Source organism: Lepidochelys kempii, chromosome 12, assembly GCF_965140265.1.
Source record: "Lepidochelys kempii isolate rLepKem1 chromosome 12, rLepKem1.hap2, whole genome shotgun sequence".
In the NCBI taxonomy this organism is placed as follows: Eukaryota; Metazoa; Chordata; order Testudines; family Cheloniidae; genus Lepidochelys; species Lepidochelys kempii.
The window spans coordinates 30,410,485-30,432,187 of record NC_133267.1 but is presented as its reverse complement, the minus strand read 5'-3'; the positions used below and the strand labels follow the sequence as shown (position 1 = coordinate 30,432,187).

Genomic DNA, 21,703 nt, shown 5'->3' with positions numbered 1-21,703 from the left:
ATAAAGGTGAGTAAATCATTGTTCCCATTTTGCCAAAGAGGAAACAGAGGCATGGAAGTTAAGTGACTTGCCCACAGTCATGCACCTAACCAGCAAGAGATGGGAAGAGAGAACAAGCCTCCTCTGCCTATCCACTTCAGTACATCAATTCTGTGGGGGTTTTTTCCATAAAAAGCATTTACCATATACAATACATTTTAATGCTTTATATTTCTTCACAAAATCAGGTGAATTGTGCATCCAGAAGTGTGGATGTAAACAGAAGTCAAAAAACAAAAACAGAATAATCTGCCTTGATCAGAGAATTAAAGTCCATCTTCTCAAGGAAAAAAAAAGAGATGTGTTCTGTACCTAAATTAATGTAATCCCTCCCAAAATATAGATGGGGTATGAATCAGCAAATCATGTAAATGCTACTGTTATATAATGGGGTATAGAAAGATAATTTAGTCCATAGTACATTATGGTAGATGAATATTGTACTCAATTACAGTATTTATATAGAATGTTCCTCTAAAAGAGTAGAGCATTTCAAAGAAGAAAAATATTTTATGGACCAAATTCTGCTCTAACTCCAATGAAAATCATATTTCTTACTAGAAATGTTTGTTTTCCAAGTTATATACATTTATTGTTTAAATCTTTACAAAGATCTAGATCCATAAAGCCCAGACTTAGGTTGACCTACAAAACTCCTGCTCACTTGGACTATAAAGTCTTTCTCAGTCTCTGTCTCTGGCTCGCTGCATATTTAGTACACAATGAAACAGCTTCAACAGGACTGAAAGCAGCCCACATCAGAATATCCCATAGTCGAGTAATTAGGAAACTCACTTGGGAAATGAGAAACCCCTGTTCAAATCCCTTCTCCATCAGGAAGAGGGGGGAATTGAACGAGGTCTCCCACATCCGAAGTGAGCTCCCTAACTCTGGGCAAAAAGGTAGCCAGGTGGATGAAGAGGCCTCACATATGTTTTGTGCGGAGTGACGCATGTGTCACTCAGGTACCTAAGTATGGACTTGTGGGAGTTATGGGCTATGTGCGCTTAAGATACACAGTCAGGAACCTCTGGAGTCAGGTGCCTATCTCCCTAAGAGCAGTGAGGCTTAGGAAACTCCCTCTGTTTGGCATCTGATATTGGCTACCTTACCTGGTGTCTTGTCTAGCATGCCAGCTTTTATAGATCCCATTCTTCGGTGCCTGTCTCTCCCCCTGCATGGTATAGGGTGCCTAGGCCCCTATCTCAGGATTTGTAGATTTCAGTGATTTTCAAGGCAGCTAGAAGTTACGCATTGCAACGCTTAAGTCCATTTATGGATCCAGGCCAAATTATTGAAATTCTTGTTTCAAACTAATTTTTTTAAAATTGTGTGTACACACACACACACTATGAAATATATTTTTGACTTTTTAAATTCTGCCTTGAAACAAGAATGTCAAGAGTTTAGATTTATATTATATATGGTAGAAATACCATAGCAGTTATTTGCCCTTTTGACAAACGCAAGCCTGATACAATAAATAATTTCACCTTAAAACTGTGATTTAATGAAGGTGGGTTTCTGAAAATGGAGGATACATTTAGTGAATATTTAGTTGTGTGTACAAGAACCTTCCTAAGATTCCACTGACTGTAGGTTTACACCAGTTTGCCTCTTGCAGTAGTAAGTAGAAATCTCAAATACTTGTTTCCTAATTCAAGTTGATACAGTACACACTGGTTTAACCTTTAAAACAAACCCTTTCTGAGTGGTAAAATGGAAAAGAGATAAAAGGGGGTGGGAGAGAGGGAGAAAAACACCAAACCTCGCCCCAAAATAGGAAGGACCCCCCCCCAAAAAAAATATTCAAAACTGAAAGTTTTTTTCTTGAAAATTTCTGTGAACATTTTCAGACAAAAAAGGTTTTCCCTTACAAAACCTATAGAACAAAAAGTACATCAAACTGACACCTTTCACCATTTTATTTTCCATTTTTTGACCAGCTCTAACTAGAACCATGACAACAGAATTTACACCTGAAGGAAACAGTTGCAGTCTTTACAATGATGTTTTGGCCACTACTACTTGATTCTCTTAGAGCAGCTGGGAAAACCTACCGTTAAACTGCAAATTCTGACAAGTGGGGGACACACCATCTATCAAGAGAGCAGCAAACCCTTTGCTACCTCATCCACATTTATTCCCCAATCTACCAGTATTACTCCCATCTCATTTGTATTACCCCAGAGTAGGAAATACATACATGAGTCCTCAACCAGACATCTGAGTTTAAGGCATGACTTCAGTGGGGCTCCACGTGGGCCCAAGGATCTGCCCATGTGCATCACATTGCAGAATTGGGGCTTGCACCACTGGAATCAGTGGGAGGTTTTCCAATAATTTCAACAGGAGTTGGACCACAAACTCAGAGGACAAGCTGAGGCCACATTTTTTTTCCCTATTAAGGGCCTGACCCTGCAGCCCGTATCACATGAGCATCCCAGTGAAGTCACTCAGACTACTCCATGGAACAAGGACTGTAGGATCACCAAAAAGAACAACAATTCCCCCATTGTGGGGGAAAAAAGTGACTTTGGATCCTAAAGGGGCCTGCTCAACCTTTTTAAGTTTTAGACAGCTGTGCTGAATTTGAGGTCCTGAATTTTTTTTGCAGTCAGAGTTATGCAGAGTTACCATTCATTTTGTTTGTCCTATAAATAGGCCCAGATCTCTACAGTGCTGCATTGCATTCCTTCCACCTGTTTATTCAAAAACTGTGGTAAATAATCCGTTCTGCTTAAAATCCTCCGACACTTGCTTGGAGTGTTGTATTTTGGCAGACAGTGCTTCAAAGATATCATTCTGATCCACTGCTGTAGCAACCCTGTAAATTAATTCTTCCAAGGATTCCAAGCCTCTCAGTCCAAGATTAACTCCACAGCCTGCCAGAAAGTGGATAAAATAAAAAAGGCATTTAGAAATGGTGATTAAGGTCACAGTGAAATATTTGCCAATTAGCACATGAAGTAGAGTTGTTGATCTCCTTCGCTTTAAGCAATCAAAATCAAGCATCTTATAGGTTTCACCACTAGAAATATTGATTTAAACTTGATTATATATACTCTGTTGGCAACCTTGATCTAGCAAAGTGCTTAAAGTTGAGAAGATATTTAAGTATGTGTTTATGTATTTTACTGGATTGGGACCTGTATTGTCTGCCAGAGACTGGCGGATGGAAGAGATGTCTGTGGCTTCTACTGGGGACAGGGTTGGGGAGCCTGGGGGCTTTCCCTGCCCCATTTGCCAGGCAGCGGCAGCTGGGGGGCTCCCAATTGATGGGGGGCCCAGGCCCAGTAGGGGGGCCAAGTAGCTATTCTGCCACTGCCAATGATATGGCAAAGAGTTTATTTGCCCCTTTGATAGAGGGTATGTCTATTTGTCAGAATTCACAATTTAGAGATATGGTAAATTCTCCGCTGATCTCAAATGATCAACTATCAGCAGCAGTCATACTATATTTATAAAGATACAGATCTTGCCTCCATGATTCATGCCTCAAGATTAGACTACACAGTGCATTGTACATGGGGCTATATTTTAAAGCCACTGGGAAAGGAGTGAAAATTTGTAGTAATATCTGACTCTTGCCCATTTGTAATCATTCACACTTACTTCTATAGCAGAGCTAAAGACAGAGCTAGCTTGTTTGAGGCTACATGTAGGCCATAAAACAAGTTTACTACATCATTGTTTAATTTAATTCCAGTTTAAGATCATTCAATGTTGTTGCAAGATCCATTTAAGCTTTCTAGATCCCTTAGTTTTTATTCAAATTTAGTTGTAGGAATGCTAGGATGTCCAATAAATTAATTTTAGTTTGTATCTTTTGCATACAAAGACAAACAAACAATCTCAAATACTGAGGCTGAACTAGGATTCAAATGGACCTTACTGATAAGTCTGTTTCAATTTTCATATTTCTAACCAGAAGCAATCTTGTACATAGTTTGCATGATCAAGCTGTTAACACAACATACACGGAATCCTGCATGGTTGGAATCGCAGTCATATGGAAAACCAACTGAAGATACAGCTGGATCACTTCTTAACTGATTCTCTGTTGCTCTAGTTGTAACAGACTCCAAGCAGCCGCGTAGCCAGGTGTAGGGAACGGGGAGCGATCCAAAAAAAAAAAAGGCGGCACCACCCACTGTGGTGCTTTTACTCACCCAGCAGGCCCACACTCGCTCCGGGTGTCTTCGGCAGCACCGCAGGTCCCGCCGCCGAAGACCCAGAGCGAGTGAAGGTCCCGCTGCCGAGGCGCCGAAGACGACCCGGGGCGCCACCAGGTGAGTAAAAGCGCCACAACAGGTGGTGCCTATTGATTTTTTTGGATCGCTCCCCCCCCGCCGTTCCCTCAACTGGGGAAAATTTAAAAGGCGCCAAGACATTCCCAAGGCGCCACTTGTGCTCAGTGCGGGAACGGCCGCTGCCCCCATAGCTACACCACAGGTCAAGGCTGGGGAGAAGCAACAGTGATTTTTTTCATAGCTTCCTAGATCAGAAGCCCAGAAGGGACTACTGTGATAATCTAGTCCCCTCTCCTGTATATATATCACAGGCTATAAAATTTCCCTGAATTAACTCCTGTTTGAGCATATCTTTTAGAAAGATACCCAATCCTGATTGTAAAACTGCCAGTGATTAGAGAATCCACCCCAACCCTTGGGAAACTGTTCCAATGGTTAATTACCCTCACTATTACCTTGTGGGAAACTATCTGACCTTGATTGGCTTGTTACTTCAGCGAACTGAGATACCGTGTGACTGTTCTAAAGTCCGTATAATTCTACTTCTGGTTACCTTCATAGGAGCACCCAGATTGCTCAATCACGGACATTGAATAATACTGGTAAATTGTCTCATTTTGTGTACACAGGATGTTTTTCTCCTTTCTCTCTTCTATTGTGGTGTTATGCCTACAAATCTGTAATGTAAATTCCAACTCACCAGTGTCAAAATTCAGCACTCTGGAGGCTTCTCCTTCCACAGTGACCACTACATTGTCCCCCTCAATGAAGGCTGCTGTAACTCTCCTATGAGAAAGCATGATCTCAAAGAGTCTTCTACTACACTGGACATGATGTAGAGTCAATTCATTCACCCTGGGTTCAATATCCATCTTGTAGGCATTGAAAGATTGGTGGAATATGTTCTTCATTATCTAAATGAAAGTGACTAGTGAAAGGTAACAATCTTAATTGCAAACCCCACATTTGCGCCAACAAACATCTGTGCATGCATATTAGGCAGTTCTGCATCTACACAGACACACAACGTTGGGTGATCATAGGCTAAGAGAGAGATTAACGTCTTGCACTTGGCAAGCAAAAAGATGGGAGTGAAGAGTGAGCTGAAGAAAATTAGTGATGTCTCTTAGGGCCCCCTCCCTGAATGCAGCAAAAACTTATGCACATGCTTAATTTTACACATGAATAAGGCTACTTCTGGAGGTCAAGGAAGTCACAGAATCAGTGACTTCCAGAGACCTCCCTGACATTCTCTGCTTCAGCCCCAGGGGCACCAGGATTCTGGCGCTGGCAGCCAGCAGGGACCTTGCAGAGTTCCAGGGACAGGCAGCCCTCTGCAAGGTTCCTCAGGGTTCCAACAACGGGTGATAGCCTTGCACAGAGGGAGGGGAACGCCTCCGGTGAACGGCTGGGGGTGTCCCGTTTTCTCTTTGGGAAACATGGTCACCCTGCAGCTCCCAGCTGCCGCGGGCAGAGGGGGAACCTGACAGTTCCCAGCCACCACGGTGGCAGGGGAAAACAGAGTCGCAGCAGCAATAGTCACAGAATTATAGGTTATGGCTTCCATCGATTTTTGTTTATTGCCCAAGACCCGTCCATGACTTTTACTAAAAATAACCATGACAAAATCTTAGCCTTGCACATGAATAGTCCAAATGACTTCAAAAAAGTTAAGAACATGGGGAAGAGTTTGCAGGTTGGGGTCCCCTGAGGTTCCTCAGGGAAGGGACTGCATCATTTTTGCTTCTCTACAACTTTTAGCACAATGGGTTCTGATTAGGCCTTTAGGCACTCTTGTAATAAACATGCAGTAATAATAAACTACTAAAAATGGAACAGGAATGTGATTACCAGCCCCTTTAGAAAGGAGGATGGAATTGAATATTAACTACAAAAATGAAAACAAATGAAGCTTTCACTGTGAAGGCTTTAAAACTGGGGTTAGAGAATTAGTTAATTAGTTAGTTACAGAGAAGAAATCAAGGAGATGGAGCATAAGTAATAAAATCATTACAATTGTTTATGACTATTAATCACAAGCACTCTTTCTTCATCAAAGAGCCATCACTAGCAGCAATCTTCACTCCTGATCAATGCTATCCTTAGTTTCTTTACACTGATAACCATACAAACAACCCCCATATATGACACTGCTCTTTTACTTCTAAGATCTAAATGTGTCTCTTAAAAGAAAGCAAAATGCTGTGTTCAAAGAATGTTCTATGTCCTATGTTCAAACAATGATTTGATTTGGGCTTGCTTGTTTAAACCATTTGCTATGTAAGGAATTGGATATCAGAAGAAGCTTTGCTTACCTTTTGCAAATATCGGATGTTAAATCCAGGTTCCCACAGGTTGCATGGCAATATATGGTTATTACTAAAATGAGTGTGGGTGCGGGGAAATCCAGGAAATCTCGTGATATGGAATAATATCACTGCACTTTCCCCTGAAACTGAATTATCTTCAGTTACGTGTACACACTTGAATCAAAAGAATCAATTCACTTGTAAGAGGCTTTCTCCCCCCCACCCCAACCTCCAACACACACAAACGGGTGATCATCAGCTGGCTTTTCTAAACAAACCAATTTCTTAGCACAAAAATTATGACTCAGGAAAAAATGAATAGCAAGAAAATAGGCCATAATTTTATAAGCAAAATGAAGCCATGACTAGAACACAAAAGGCAAGGAAGCTACAGAACTGTTGTTGTTGACTACAGGGGGGAAAAAAAGGAATACTAACACCAGAAAATCGCATCACAATGCTTAACACTTACATAGCACTTTCCATCAATAGCTGGGCCTGATCCTTTATCAGTAATACCAACACTAGTTGTGTCATGGATTTCAGTAGGAGCAGGGTAAGTCCCAACCCTATAAACCCTTATTCATGTAAAGTAACCCTTGTTCATATTAATAGTTCCATTGAAGTCAATGAGACACTACTCCCATAAGTAAACCTTACTTATGTTTGTCAAAGTTGAAGGGTGCAGCTCTAACCAATCCTAACACCACTCCTATAGAATACAAGTCATGGGTGTGCTTCAGCAAAGCACTTAAAAATGTGCTTAAGTTCCTTTCAAGTCTGTTAAAGCATGTGCTCAAGTGATTTGGTTCAAGGCCATGAATCCCATTTTGCGACAGCTGAGATGCTGGGATTAAGTGACATGGCCAAGGCTATGCAGCAAGTCCACAGCAGAGTTGATAATATAACTCCAGAGTTCCTGGCTCTAAATCAGCCAGTCAGCACTCAGTTTCCCTCAAGTTCTGAATCACACTTGTTTTGCTAAGCAGCTGTCAGAATGATAGGGATTCTTTATGGCTAGGGAGATGGTCCTTTTTTCTATTGGATAGAAATGTCTATAGTTTGCTCACAGAACTGGCAAAACCATAGAGAAAATTTATATTTTTAGTGGATTTCTGTAAAATGAAAGGAATTGGCCATTTCAGCTGATATTTTTACTAATAAAAGTCCCAGTCCTGTCTCCTCCACCAAGAAATATAGCTGATTTTCCATGTAATGGGGGGAAAAGACTGCTAACTTTTCTCTTTGGGCTTCACCTCAACTTTAGGTTCTATCTTGTTTTTGGGGGTTTATTGATTTCCTAATGGATTATTGTTCCAGCTAGTGTGTAGCAGTGAAGTATATCAACCTGTTAGAGTGCCTGATGTTTCTTGAAGCTGCATTTTTGCATAGTTATTTAGTAACTTCAAACTCACTCACTTGCCGTGGGAAACCAGACATCCCTTCCCCCCTCTTGAACCTCATGATTCTTCCCTTTTCTTTCTTCTGTTATTCAGCCTGGCTATAAAGAGTCAACTACCTTATTGTCCGACTTAACTGTGGTCCCTTCACAAAGGATATATCCACACTGGAAAAAACAACCACCAACCTCCAGTAGTGAATCTCAGAGCTCGGGTCTAGGGACTTGGGGTCACAGTACAGCACTAAAAATAGCCAGGTAGACGTTCCATCGCAAGCCAAAACTTGGGCTCTAAAGCCTGGGAAGTATGGTGGGCTTCCAAGCCTGCATGCCAGCCTGAGCACAGCATCTACATGGCTATTTTTAGCATCGTGACATGAGACTCAGTCTGTAGACCCAGGCTACGGGGTAGACTCACTGCTACGGGGTTTTTTTTTTTGTTTCGTTTCTTGTAGTGTAGAGGTACCCAAAGATGAGCTCCCCAGTTCACTTCATCATAGCATCTGCCAGTGGATAAATGCTGGGAGTTTTATCCTTAGTAAGGGTCATTTATACCCAAGCTCCTTAAACCTGGACTGTGCAATTGTGACAGAGTGTGTATAGAATCATAGGATATCAGGGTTGGAAGGGACCTCAGGAGGTCATCTAGTCCAACCCCCTGCTCAAAGCAGGACCAATCCCCAACTAAATCATCCCAGCCAGGGCTTTGTCAAGCCTGACCTTAAAAACCTCTAAGGAAGGAGATTCCACCACCTCCCTAGGTAACCCATTCCAGTGTTTCACCACCCTCCTAGTGAAAAAGTTTTTCCTAATATCCAACCTAAACCTCCCCCACTGCAACTTGAGACCATTACTCCTTGTTCTGTCATCAGCTACCACTGAGAACAGTCTAGCCTAAGGCTCACTCACCACTCTCTGCACTTGGCAAGTGTCACCACTAGGATAAACTGAGGAGATAATTGTTTAAGGACCAGATGATTAACCAAACAACAAGATGATTCAGCTTAAGGAGGGCCAGAGAAACTGAGGATCTCAGGCAGGTAAGAGTCCCTCACCATCCCCCATGTCTAAGAGAAGGTAAAAGCCTGGGGATCAAGGACTTGGGGCAAGTCTACACTACAAAAGAGTCAACCTAAGTTATGTTGACATACAGCCACCACAATAATAAAATTGCTTTTGCATATCCACACTACGGTGGCCTGCATCCTCACCAGGAGCTCTTGCGCTGATTTAACTGTCAGTGTGGAGCATCGTGGAATGGCTTCTGAAAGGCAGCAACAGGTGATGTAAGCAACAAAGTGTCTGCACTGATACCGCGTTGACCTAACTGCACCGACCTAAGCACTATGCCTCTTGCAGAGGTGGAGTTAAGTCAGTGTAGTGGGCAAATTACATGGGGAGGGGAGAGCTACATTTTAGTGTAGATGCTTACAGAGTTAGGTCGACCTAAGGCAGCTTACGTTGACCTAACTCTTTAGTGTAGACCAGGCCTCAGATAGCACAATGGAAATAAAGAACATGGTGTTGAACTTGCCGGAGGCATGCGTAAGGACTGTGTGCAGCAAGGAATCCAGGGGGAGGGAGCCCTGCCCTGTGACAGCAACATTACATTTATTTTTAAAATGGGTTAACACAGTAGAACCTTCTCCTTTCAAATACTTTTGAGATAACATTATGGGTATCAGAGAGCTCTGTTAATTATTTGCTAGATGAATGTGATTACAGTACTAGAAAATTGTGAGCTGTTAACAGTACCCTCATTATCTGGGCTGGTCTTTTAACTGGCTGCCTCATTTTCAAGCTATTGCAGTATCCTAATTTCCATGCGACCGATAAAGGGGGAGGATTTTAGATTTTTAGCTGCATCATCAAACCTGCAGACCAGCTTTGTGGAGGCATGGAGTGGGGCAGGAAAACACTGCACTTCATTTAAACAAAACAAAGCAGAAACCCCCTACTCCTTCATTGTAATTAGAAGAAAAAGTGAAAAATTCTCCAATAAAGTTAAAAGGGACCTACAAATATTACGTGCATTGAAGAGAAGTAGAACACCTGGATTTGTGGTACTTATTTTGCTTGGTTGGTTCCCCTCCCCCCCAGCAAGAGAACATGAAATGTATTTTGTTTGGCAGCACTACAGCTGGAAAATGAACAGCAGCTGTATTTCAGGTTGGATGAGGTCTTCCATTCCTTCTCCTTGCCCAGTTGTCAGTTTCTCATTACTTTTTGAAGTTTTCCCCTCTCTGGCTTAAGTTTCATTAAATAATTAAAAATGAATTGAAGCAGAGGGACTAGATCCTGGATCTCCCCCTTGAGTGCTCAAAGCACTAGGTCACAGCATTATTCTCAAGCTTGTGAGCTCCCTCTGGCTCAGGGAATTTATTATGATTTTATCCACAGTGGAATGGCTGCAACAGGAGAGGGACTACCTCATCAGAATATCCCACAGGCCACTGGTTAGAGCACTCACTTGAGAGATGGCAGATCCCAGTTCAAATCCCTTTCCCCTCCCTAGTGGAGTGGGGGGATCTGAACCAGCAGTCTCCCACATCCCAAGTGGGTATCTTAGCCTGCGGGCTAAGAATAATGAGGGAGCTTATTCTGTCCCCAAGCTTCTTGCTAAAATAGCATAGGTGCTTAACACCAAGAGAGGGTGGGTAGCTTTGAGAACCCCAAGCAGAGGGAGAGGCCTCCCTGTATCCAGACATATAGGCACCTACCTCTGAGAGGTGAGGCAGAGCTTAGCACCAACACCTCACCTTGGCATCTCCCATTGGCTAGCATAGGTTTGGAGCAGCATAGCATGGTGGCTCTTGTGAATCTCTCCCCATGAATTGGATAATGAGGCGCGCTTAGGAACCTTACCCAGGCTGTGTGAATCCCAGTGATTTTCTAGGCATGGTGATGCTCCCAGTAACCATGCCCAAGTTTCTTTGTGAATCTAGCCCCCTGCCTTCACACACACAGAACCAGATGAAAATCAGGCAACAACCCAAACGTCAATTATGTACAAACCAATAGAAAGATTATGAATGAGTAGCAGATACCAGGCACAGGGGGTATGATTTTGCATTTATCTTTAAGTGTAGAGCATGTTTGCTTTCAACATACCTATCACTAAGAAAACAAATATAATTTTATTAAAGTACAGTGAATTGTCTGCATTTATCTATAAATCAAGAAAAGGGCATAAAAGTAATTCCCTTAGGGAGCCAATTTATTTCCTTAACTTGTTTTTCTTAAGCATGCTAGTACTGATCCTGTAATGTGCTAACTACCCACAGCTTCCATTGACTACAAAAGGAGCCCTGTAATCTGATCCTGGAGCAGAGTCAGAATTTCTTGCCTTGTCCCTGTCCTTAGTTATTATGATGGGATGAACCAACCTACTTTTCAGATTTCAACAGCCCAGTAGGTAGTGCAGAGTAGGATTGAAAAGTAGGTTGGGATTTGGATTAGGTTAGTTTAATTGTTTCCCTTCCAAAGTGATACACTGGCTCACAGAGAGAAAGCTAAAATCTGCACTAAAAAATGCTTAAATGTAAGACAGACTCATTCTTAACTTTTTTAATTTGACAAACATAATGAATAAATTACTCAACTCCCTGGTTAATGTCCTCCATCTGAGCTCAATGCAGAATGGTAAATAGACATGCATATCTGGAGATTTATGGTCTGTCCTTGCCAATAGATAAAGAGCAGAAGTTACTGGTTAAATGCAGACAAAACTTTTGTTCTTTCAAGGGCTCACTTGAGATTTAGGATGGTTGTTGCAGATTTGTTGCCTCTGTAACATATATTAATTGTGAAACTGCTTATCTGAGGACTTCCTCCATAGTATAAATTCCATTGGCCAACCCCCAAGTTCTTTAAATAAAGAAACCAAGGCTTTTTTTTTTTTGTGGGGGGGGGAGGGGCACAAAGGACAAGTGGAATTTTAAAGATCTAAGGCTGTGTGATTTTTTTAATAAGATTACCAGTACTTTTCTTTGGCTGTTTAACTTTTCCAGAAGCACTGTATATCGAAGGCCATAGGCTCCAGTCTTGGCCCTTAGTCTGGCCACTTTGCACAGCTCAAACAGAACAAAGCAGCCCTAAAGGGAAACCTTTACTCTATGTAGAGGGCAGAGGGAGGGAGGCCAAGGTCATGGCTAGAATAAGATGGGGACAGAGCTGGAGTGCATTGCACTCTTCCCAGTACTGTTTGTGGGACCGCTGCTGCCAGTGTAACACAGAACAACAGCCTGACCACCTGCCCTTTGAAAATCAAAATGTCTTAACTTGGGCATCCAAAAATTCAGGAACCCATAGTCACTAGCCACATTTGAAAATTAGGCGGGTATATAAAGCTTGTGTGTTCAGAACCTCAGCTCCTGATTCAGCTGTCAATCAGGAGCTTTCCTCATTACCCCAGTCCTTTCCCGTGAGAACCTGGAAGCTTTAGCCAAGAATTTACTATTTCCCTGGTAGTTTTTAATAGAGCCTGTTCACATACCGGATTATTTGCATACAGAGATTGATGCTGCTTGCTGGACTGCTGATCACCAATTCCTTGGATAATTAAAATGTCCAGAAGAATCTCTGGTGCCAGAATGCTAAAATTATTGAAACTGCGCTTAAATTGTTTCATTTTGGGGGAAGAGGAAAGGGTGTTCATGCAGTGGGTAACATTACCTGTTAAGCTATTGAAGCTATGTGGCCACATGGTTGGCTTTATAGTAGAGAGTTTAGAGTGGCACAGAGTAATACCCATCCTTATGTGCCATTCCGTCCAAGATGCATGCCTAACTGATCTCATTGTTTCCTTCTCCTAATCTCATTTGTGTCTTCTTCCATGTGTCCTAGTATGCCCAGAACTCCTTTCCGAGCCTGTTCTGACAAGCGTCCAGCCTTGTCTCCTTAAAACACACTTCTTCCTTGAAGTCTATAAACCCTCGTCTTCTCCCTAAAGAAGCATTATTAAAAAAAAACCGAACAAAAGATAATTACTCTACACCATGGTAAATAAGCCAAAATGGTCAGACTTCCTGGCATTCTGATTTTTAGTAAATATGAAGATTAAAGAATAGAGAGTAATTGTATTCCTAAAGGTTCACGTGTTTCAGGGCATGGACAAAATTGTCATATGACCAGTGTTTATGAAAACTAGTATGTATCACTCTTATCAATATGTACCACTCAAATGAGATTAAAAACACACGTAATTTCTAAGGCTAAAATTAGCTCTGACTTCCTATACTCATAATTCATGGTTAATTAATAGTGCTATCATCAACATTGGTATTTTAACAATTGTCATAGAAAAGCAATTATCTTAGAAAATGGTGGTATCAAAACAGACAACTTATAACAATAAGCTAACTAGTCACAGTATTCAGCCCAAAACATTGTTAGGGGGCTTATTCCTTTACCCATTTACTTCCCTGGTCCTTCTCGCATGAACAGAGAGCAACAATACCCGAAGTCCAAAGGTGCAAACAATTCAATGTTTATTGGGGTGAACTTCCAGCAAGCATGATTCCAGTTTCCTTCCTTAGTATCCTCCTTCCCAGCTCTGACACCACAGAGCCTTACACCTGTGTCCCTGTTCCCATTCCTACCCTTAGCCAAACATGATTCCAACTTCCTTACCCTCATTCCCTGTTCCCATTTCCCACTTTAGCAAAACATGATTCCAATTTTCTTACCCCCATTCCTATCTCCCTCCCCCCCCACCCACCCACACCCACACCCCTTAAGGTTAACCTGTCCCCCTTATTTTCAGGCTTGACTTGTTTTTTTCACCTCCCTTTCCTGAAGGGCCATAATCTGAGTCTTCTAGTAGCTTGTTTGCTGACCAGATGTATTTGTTATTTGCAGCTCCTTTGTGCCCATCAGCTAGGTAATTTGCATTTACACACAAAGGCTTACTAGCTTGCTTCTGGACCCAAAGCTGTTAGCAGCTCAGACACTGTCTTAAAAGGGAAGCATTTTACTTCCACCAGAGTTCTGATTACTTTCATCTCCTGCTCCAAAACACACAGAGATCTGAAAAAGAAAGCACAACCTATTGTGGCTCCTTTTGGAGCCCTATTAGGATTTTAATGAAGTACCATGTTTTATTTGCATATCTTTTACCCCTTTTACCCAATAGACACTCCACACGTCCTGGGAAAATGCACATTCCTTCCATGTATTCTACTACTTCCATATAGTTTAACCTCCATAACATCATATTAGCCAAATTAATTTTACACAAGGTGTAACTGCCTCCCCCATGCCTACAGAGTTTTCATGCACACCCACCAAAGCAACAATCTAATCCCCCAGAGCCATCCCAAGGCTCAGTGTTCCCATCAAACATCCAAAGTATCTTCATAGCTATGAGGCTAAATGCAAGGTTTGGTTTGGTTTTTGAATACTTACCAAGCCACTATACACTGATAAGTGATAGAAATGAACTGTTGACTTTTTTGTAGCAGATGCTTGCGTCACTCAAAGAACATAGTGATTTTATTCAAAAAATTCTAGAGTTCGGTAAACAAAAAATGATAAGAGATTACTTAGATGATGGTAGGTCTGCAGAATTGTTTTTCCTGTCAACCGTTAACAATAATTCCACCTTTTATAAGATATTCATTGTGTTCAGATAAAAGATATTATTCAGTTACAAAAGGTAACTAGCTTAGAATTTATTCTAATCTCTTCCTGGTGCAAAATCTTATCTTCTTCGCAACTGTATCTGCCTAACATTTTGCAAAGCAGTTGTTTGCTGTCAAGAACAATCTCCAGCATTCTTCTCGGAAAAGGCTCATTCTATCCTAAGATTCACTCAGCACAACAGACCATTGCCACTTAAGTGGTAACTAAGTAACCACATGCTCATTTCCTTGATCCTGGCAGGTTAGGAACTTAGCACAAGACTATTTATGAAGATGACGCACCAGTATGGCTATTAAACACTGATGATATTCAGAAGAAAAGATATTATTTAGATACAGAAAAAAAATTCAAAAAGGAAAGCACAATATTTCTGCAAAATAAAAATAAAACCCTATCCTATGCATTTCAAATAGCCATACTGTGAATGGGGAAAGAGGGAAGGAAAAATCCTTGCTAAACTGCTGTGAAGAAAACTACTTCTAATGTATATATTATATCAAACAGGGCAGTGCTGTATTTTGTCAAAGGCCGACTGCTGTGATAAGTCATGCAGTAACAGAGCTCATAAAACCTAGGGCCCCAGAAACAGGAAAGAACAAAGAACAAAACTGCGAGGAAGGCATTTCAAATGAGGATTGTGGTGTGCATTTTCAATACTCATTCTACTGCCCCTTCACCCACCTGTTATATCTTTCCTTTCTCCAGTAACATATGCTGGAACTGCAGAAACTAGTAATGCTGCTACCAGTAAAGCAGGATCCTGCAACATAGAAGGATTAAGAAAAGGAGTACTTGTGGCACCTTAGAGACTAACCAATTTATCTGAGCATGACCTTTCGTGAGCTACAGCTCACTTCATCGGATGCATACCGTGGAAACTGCAGCAGACATTATATACACACAGAGATCATGAAACAATACCTCCTCCCACCCCACTGTCCTGCTGGTAATAACTTATCTAAAGTGATCATCAAGTTGGGCCATTTCCAGCACAAATCCAGGTTTTCTCACCCTCCACCCCCCCACACACAAACTCACTCTCCTGCTGGTAATAGCCCATCCAAAGTGACAACGCTCTTCACAATGTGTATGATAATCAAGGTGGGCCATTTCCAGCACAAATCCAGGTTTTCTCACCCCCCCACCCCCATACACACACAAACTCACTCTCCTGCTGGTAAAAGCAGCATCACTTGCCCCATAACCTCAGCCATGCGGAACGCAATGCCATCCACAGCCTCAGAAACAACTCTGACATCATAATCAAAAAGGCTGATAAAGGAGGTGCTGTTGTCATCATGAATAGGTCGGAATATGAACAAGAGGCTGCTTGGCAGCTCTCCAACACCACTTTCTACAAGCCATTACCCTGTGATCCCACTGAGAGTTTCCAAAAGCAACTACAGCATTTGCTCAAGAAACTTCCTGAAAAAGCACAAGATCAAATCCGCACAGAAACACCCCTGGAACCCTGACCTGGGATATTCTATCTACTACCTAAGATCCATAAACCTGGAAATCCTGGGTGCCCCATCATCTCAGGCATTGGCACCCTGACAGCAGGATTGTCTGGCTATGTAGACTTCCCCCTCAGGCCCTTCGCTACCAGCACTCCCAGCTACCTTCGAGACACCACTGACTTCCTGAGGAAACTTCAATCCATCGGTGATCTTCCTGATAACACCATCCTGGCCACTATGGATGTAGAAGCCCTCTACACCAACATTCCACACAAAGATGGACTACAAGCCGTCAAGAACACTATCCCCGATAATGTCACGGCTAACCTGGTGGCTGAACTTTGTGACTTTGTCCTTACCCATAACTATTTTACATTTGGGGACAATGTATACCTTCAGATCAGCGGCACTGCTATGGGTACCCGCATGGCCCCACAGTATGCCAACATTTTTATGGCTGATTTAGAACAACGCTTCCTCAGCTCTCGTCCCCTAATGCCCCTACTCTACTTGCGCTATATTGATGACATCTTCATCATCTGGACCCATGGAAAAGAAGCCCTTGAGGAATTCCACCATGATTTCAACAACTTCCATCCCACCATCAACCTCAGCCTGGTCCAGTCCACATGAGAGATCCACTTCCTGGACACTACAGTGCTAATAAACAATGGTCACATAAACACCACCGTATACCGGAAACCTACTTACCGCTATTCCTACCTACATGCCTCCAGCTTTCACCCTGACCACACCACACGATCCATCATCTTCAGCCAAGCTCTGCGATACAACCGCATTTGCTCCAACCCCTCAGACAGAGACAAACACCTACAAGATCTCTGTCAAGCTTTCTTACAACTACAATACCCACCTGCGGAAGTGAAGAAACAGATTGACAGAGCCAGAAGAGTTCCCAGAAGTCACCTACTACAGGACAGACCTAACAAAGAAAATAACAGAACACCACTAGCCGTCACCTTCAGCCCCCAACTAAAACCCCTCCAACGCATTATTAAGGATCTACAACCTATCCTGAAGGATGACCCAACACTCACAAATCTTGGGAGACAGGCCAGTCCTTGCCTACAGACAGCCCCGCAACCTGAAGCAAATACTCACCAACAACCACATACCACACAACAGAACCACTAACCCAGGAACCTATCCTTGCAACAAAGCCCGTTGCCAACTGTGCCCACATATCTATTCAGGGGACACCATCACAGGGCCTAATAACATCAGCCACACTATCAGAGGCTCGTTCACCTGCACATCCACCAATGTGATATATGCCATCATGTGCCAGCAATGCCCCTCTGCCATTTACATTGGTCAAACTGGACAGTCTCTATGTAAAAGAATAAATGGACACAAATCAGATGTCAAGAATTATAACATTCATAAACCAGTCGGAGAACACTTCAATCTCTCTGGTCACGCAATCACAGACATGAAGGTCGCTATCTTAAAACAAAAAAACTTCAAATCCAGACTCCAGCGAGAAACTGCTGAATTGGAATTCATTTGCAAATTGGATTCTATTAATTTAGGCTTAAATAGAGACTGGGAGTGGCTAAGTCATTATGCAAGGTAGCCTATTTCCCCTTGTTTTTTCCTACCCCCCCTCCCCCACAGACTGTTCTGGTTAAACTTGGATTTAAACTTGGAGAGTGGTCAGTCTGGATGAGCTATTGCCAGCAGGAGAGTGAGTTTGTGTATGTGTGTGTGTGTGTGTGTGTCCAGGAAAAAAAAAAGGGGGGGGGGTGAGAGAGCCTGGATTTGTGCTGGAAGTGGCTCACCTAGATTACCATGCACATTGTAGGGAGAGTGGTCACTTTGGATAAGCTATTACCAGCAGGAGAGTGAGTTTGTGTGTGTGGTTTTTGGAGGGTGGTGAGGGGGTGAGAGAACCTGGATTTGTGCAGGAAATGGCCCACCTTGTTTATCATACACATTGTGAAGAGAGTTGTCACTTTGGATGGGCTACTACCAGCAGGAGAGTGAGTTTGTGGGGGGGGGGGGGCGGAGGGTGAGAAAACCTGGATTTGTGCTGGAAATGGTCCAACTTGATGATCACTTTAGATAAGCTATTACCAGCAGGACAGTGGGGTGGGAGGAGGTATTGTTTCATGATCTCTGTGTGTATATAATATCTGCTGCAGTTTCCACGGTATGCATCCGATGAAGTGAGCTGTAGCTCACGAAAGCTCATGCTCAAATAAATTGGTTAGTCTCTAAGGTGCCACAAGTACTCCTTTTCTTTTTGCGAATACAGACTAACACAGCTGTTACTATGAAACCTGTCATAGAAGGATTAGTTGTGCCTACTCAGAGTAGTCAGACTTTAAGGCCAGAAGGGACCATCATGATTATTTAGTCTGACTTCCTGCACATTGCAGGCCACAGAACCTCATCCACCCACTCCTGTAATAGACCCCTCACCTTTGGCTGAGTTACTGAGTCCTCAAAATATGATTTAAAGACTTCAAGTTACAGAGAATCCATCCACCATTTACTCTAGTTTAAACCTGCAAGTGACCTGTACCCCATGCTGCAGAGAAAGGGGAAAAAACCAAACCAAACCAAAACCACCAAGAACAAAAGTCAGCCAATCTAATCTGTACATTTTCAGAATGATTGCACTCTACACTGTATGTTTAATATGGATTGCACTAACAAAATACAGTAACTCCTCACTTAATGTTGTAGTTATGTTCCTGAAAAATGTGACTTTAAGCAAAACTATGTTAAGCGAATCCAATTTCCCTATAAGAATTAATGTAAATGTGGGGGTTAACTTCCAGGAGGAAAAAAGATTGCCAGACAAAAAAGGCATTATATACATTTTAAACAAGCAATTTACTGCAGTAATAAGTTTTAAACAATTTTAAAGAAACAATTTAATACTACAATCATTGCCGAGTGTGAAGCCATGGGAGGTGCCCCTGCCTTACCCCACACAGGTGCAGCCCACTGGCACTGCAGACAATGAGGCAGGCAAGGAGGCTGAAGGTGCCATAGGCTAAGAGAAGCATATTGTACAGCAGCAGCTTCCTCTATTGTGCAAGCACCGGGAGCAGGGGGCTCAACCTTTGGCCTTCCCACTCCACTCCTTCCCCCAAGTCCCCACCTTTAACCCGCCTCTTCCCACCACCTCCACTTCACTCCTCCCCCCTACCCACAGCAATCAGCTGGTTTGCAGTGTTTGGGGGGGGGGGAAGGAGTGAGGACGCTGAGTGCAGGCTCCCCCTCATTCCCCTGCCTCCTGCACGCTGCAAACCAGCTGATTACTGCGGGCAGGAAGAAGGCACTGATCCGTGGGGTCCACTGGTGGGTGGGAGGCGCTAGGGGGGACGGGACATAGAGGAGCTGATAGGGGGGCTGCCAGCTGTGAACAAAGCAGGCAGCCAAACGACATTATAGCAGAGCATTGCACAACTTTAAATGAGCATGTTCTGTAATGGAGCAGGGACGTAAGATCGAAACAACGTTAAGCGGGGAGCTACTGTATTTGGTTTGGAAGAATCTTGGGCCCAATTCTGGATGTCATTTATACTGGTGAAAATTTACTTCAGAGGTGGCTTTACCCTTGTTCCTGATTTACACTACTAAGAGTGAGATCAGAATCAGGCCTTTTGTGTTAAGCAATTTGGGCAAGTTAAATAGAGGAGGATCATAAGCCCTTCTGTGAAATGCCCAATAGAGGTTCTTTTGGCTGAAAGGCAGACTGTCCATTAAGTAGGGCTTTTTTATTAAAAAAAAAAAAAAAAAAAAAACTGAACAAAAACCCCTTGCCTCTCTTTTCCTCCACTCTGTCTCTGACTCCAACCTCCTGCTTCTTGTGCCATCTGAGTGATGCATATCACGTCTTCTGGCTGCAATCCTCTTTCTCTCACTAACAAGACCCTGGGGATGTGTGTGTTACAAATACCCACTTGTATAACAGCATAGCAACCTCTTTGATAAAGCATCTTTAAAACAAGTTTTATTTAATGAGTGTAGAATGTTCAGATGCTTGGACATGTGACGGTGTTGAGCATTTTAGACATGTCTCTAAGTCTGTATAAAAGGTGACAAACTGAAAGAAGGGACATGCTGTTCATATCACCCTTGAACTTCTGAGACAAAGTACACCATGAAGACCTTTATGCAATTGCCATTTGTAACCGAATCATGGTCAAACCACCTCAGATGGTGCTCAGATACCGTGTGGCTGGTTGTCATATTATAACCTCGATAGATTAGCATAGTATCCTTAAATCATGCAACTGGGGGGAAAAGCACAGCAGCATGGGTTAATTTTAGGCCCCTAGATTGTCAAGTATTGTGAAAATATCAACCAGGTCCTTTTAAAGTCAATGGGTTTGACCCTTGTAGAACTGGAAATGTACCCCAGAGGCTCAGCCTTAACCTTAAATTGCCACTTGAATAAAAAGATTTAATAGCACTAGTCTGAACACCTGTCCCTGAAGCATTCCACTGGCGGCTACTTAGTTGTTTATTGCCTCTTGTTTATGGTCTTTTGACCAGTTTTTGATTCTGATTCAAAAACAATTCGAACTGGTTTCAAATAAAGCTTAATGAGACACTATCAAACACGTTAGTAAAGGCTAGTTATATTAGATCAATTGCCCGCTCCATCAATTTTGTATCACCAACAAATTTAAAAAGCAGGTGCATTTGCTTAGCCTGCTAATGGGGTGTTAAGCTGATCCAGTGAGACCACAAGAAGTTATGGAAATGTATGTTAAAGTTAAATTGTGTTTAATTTCAGATACAATACAGGAGCCGGAAAAGCAGATTACAAACTTCTCACTGAACGATGTGTCAGGACTGGATTTTCAGAGAGGACTGGATTTTCAGAGAGACTCAAGGTGTTGGGTACTGCTTGCTTTTGAAACTCTGATTGTGGGTGCTGAGCACTTGAAAAAAAATCTGGTCATAAGTAGAGCTGGACAAACAAGATTTTTCGTTTGCTTGCCATTCCAAAATGCCACCCACCGTTTTCTTTTAATTTTGACCATTTTTAAAACAATTTGATTGTTAATAAAATTTAATGAGAAATTTTGAACCAAAATCTAAATCAATTGTTTGGATTTTTTTTTTTAATCTAGAACAATTTGGTGAAGTCAACATTAATTCACAAAATAATTTGGTGTCACTGACTACATTTTTTTGCTGAAAATTCCACCCAGCTCTAGGAATGATTTTCTTGAAAACCTGGCCCTTGTTCCACAAGATGCTTGCACTGATGCTTTAATTTCTCACTGAATCTGAACCGGAGTTTGTTTTTCAAGAGAGATTGAAGGGGAAAGCTACACCCAAAAAAGGCTGCACTTACACAGCCTTTTAACATGAAAAATAGATCTCTGAAGAATAGTGGTTAACAATGTGCCCTCATTACTCACATTTCAATTGCTTTTCTTGGCACAACTTATGTATACGCAGGAACCTCCATTCCCTCGTTGAATGGAGTCCAGCATTTTAAATCTGTGTTAAACTTGCAAAAACTTCATGTTTACTGGATCTCTGGTGGTATGATCTCTGAAAACCTGTTAATAAAACCTTCAGCACGCACTTGTGTTCCTGCACTAGGCA

At 42.3% G+C, this 21,703-nt stretch overlaps 1 protein-coding gene and 1 long non-coding RNA gene across 3 annotated transcripts in view; one reads left to right on the top strand and one right to left on the bottom strand.

Moving 5' to 3' along the window:
- LOC140896345 (uncharacterized) overlaps positions 1–21,701 on the top strand; it is a 28,478-nt gene extending 6,777 nt beyond the window's left edge. The window contains exon 2 of the long non-coding RNA XR_012154522.1: positions 20,880–21,701. This is a non-coding gene — a long non-coding RNA (uncharacterized lncRNA). The remainder of the gene's footprint in view (positions 1–20,879) is intronic.
- LOC140896341 (uncharacterized) overlaps positions 473–21,703 on the bottom strand; it is a 35,919-nt gene continuing 14,688 nt past the window's right edge. The window contains exons 4-5 of one of the 2 annotated variants that reach the window (XM_073308010.1): positions 15,324–15,402; positions 473–2,924 (exon numbers count right to left, since the gene is read on the bottom strand). In XM_073308010.1, coding sequence (XP_073164111.1) covers positions 2,746–2,924; positions 15,324–15,402 — 258 coding nt within the window. In that variant the 3' untranslated portion in view covers positions 473–2,745. Of the gene's footprint in view, positions 2,925–4,992; positions 5,207–15,323; positions 15,403–21,703 lie in introns of both variants that reach the window. The other variant, XM_073308009.1, reaches the window with a different exon arrangement.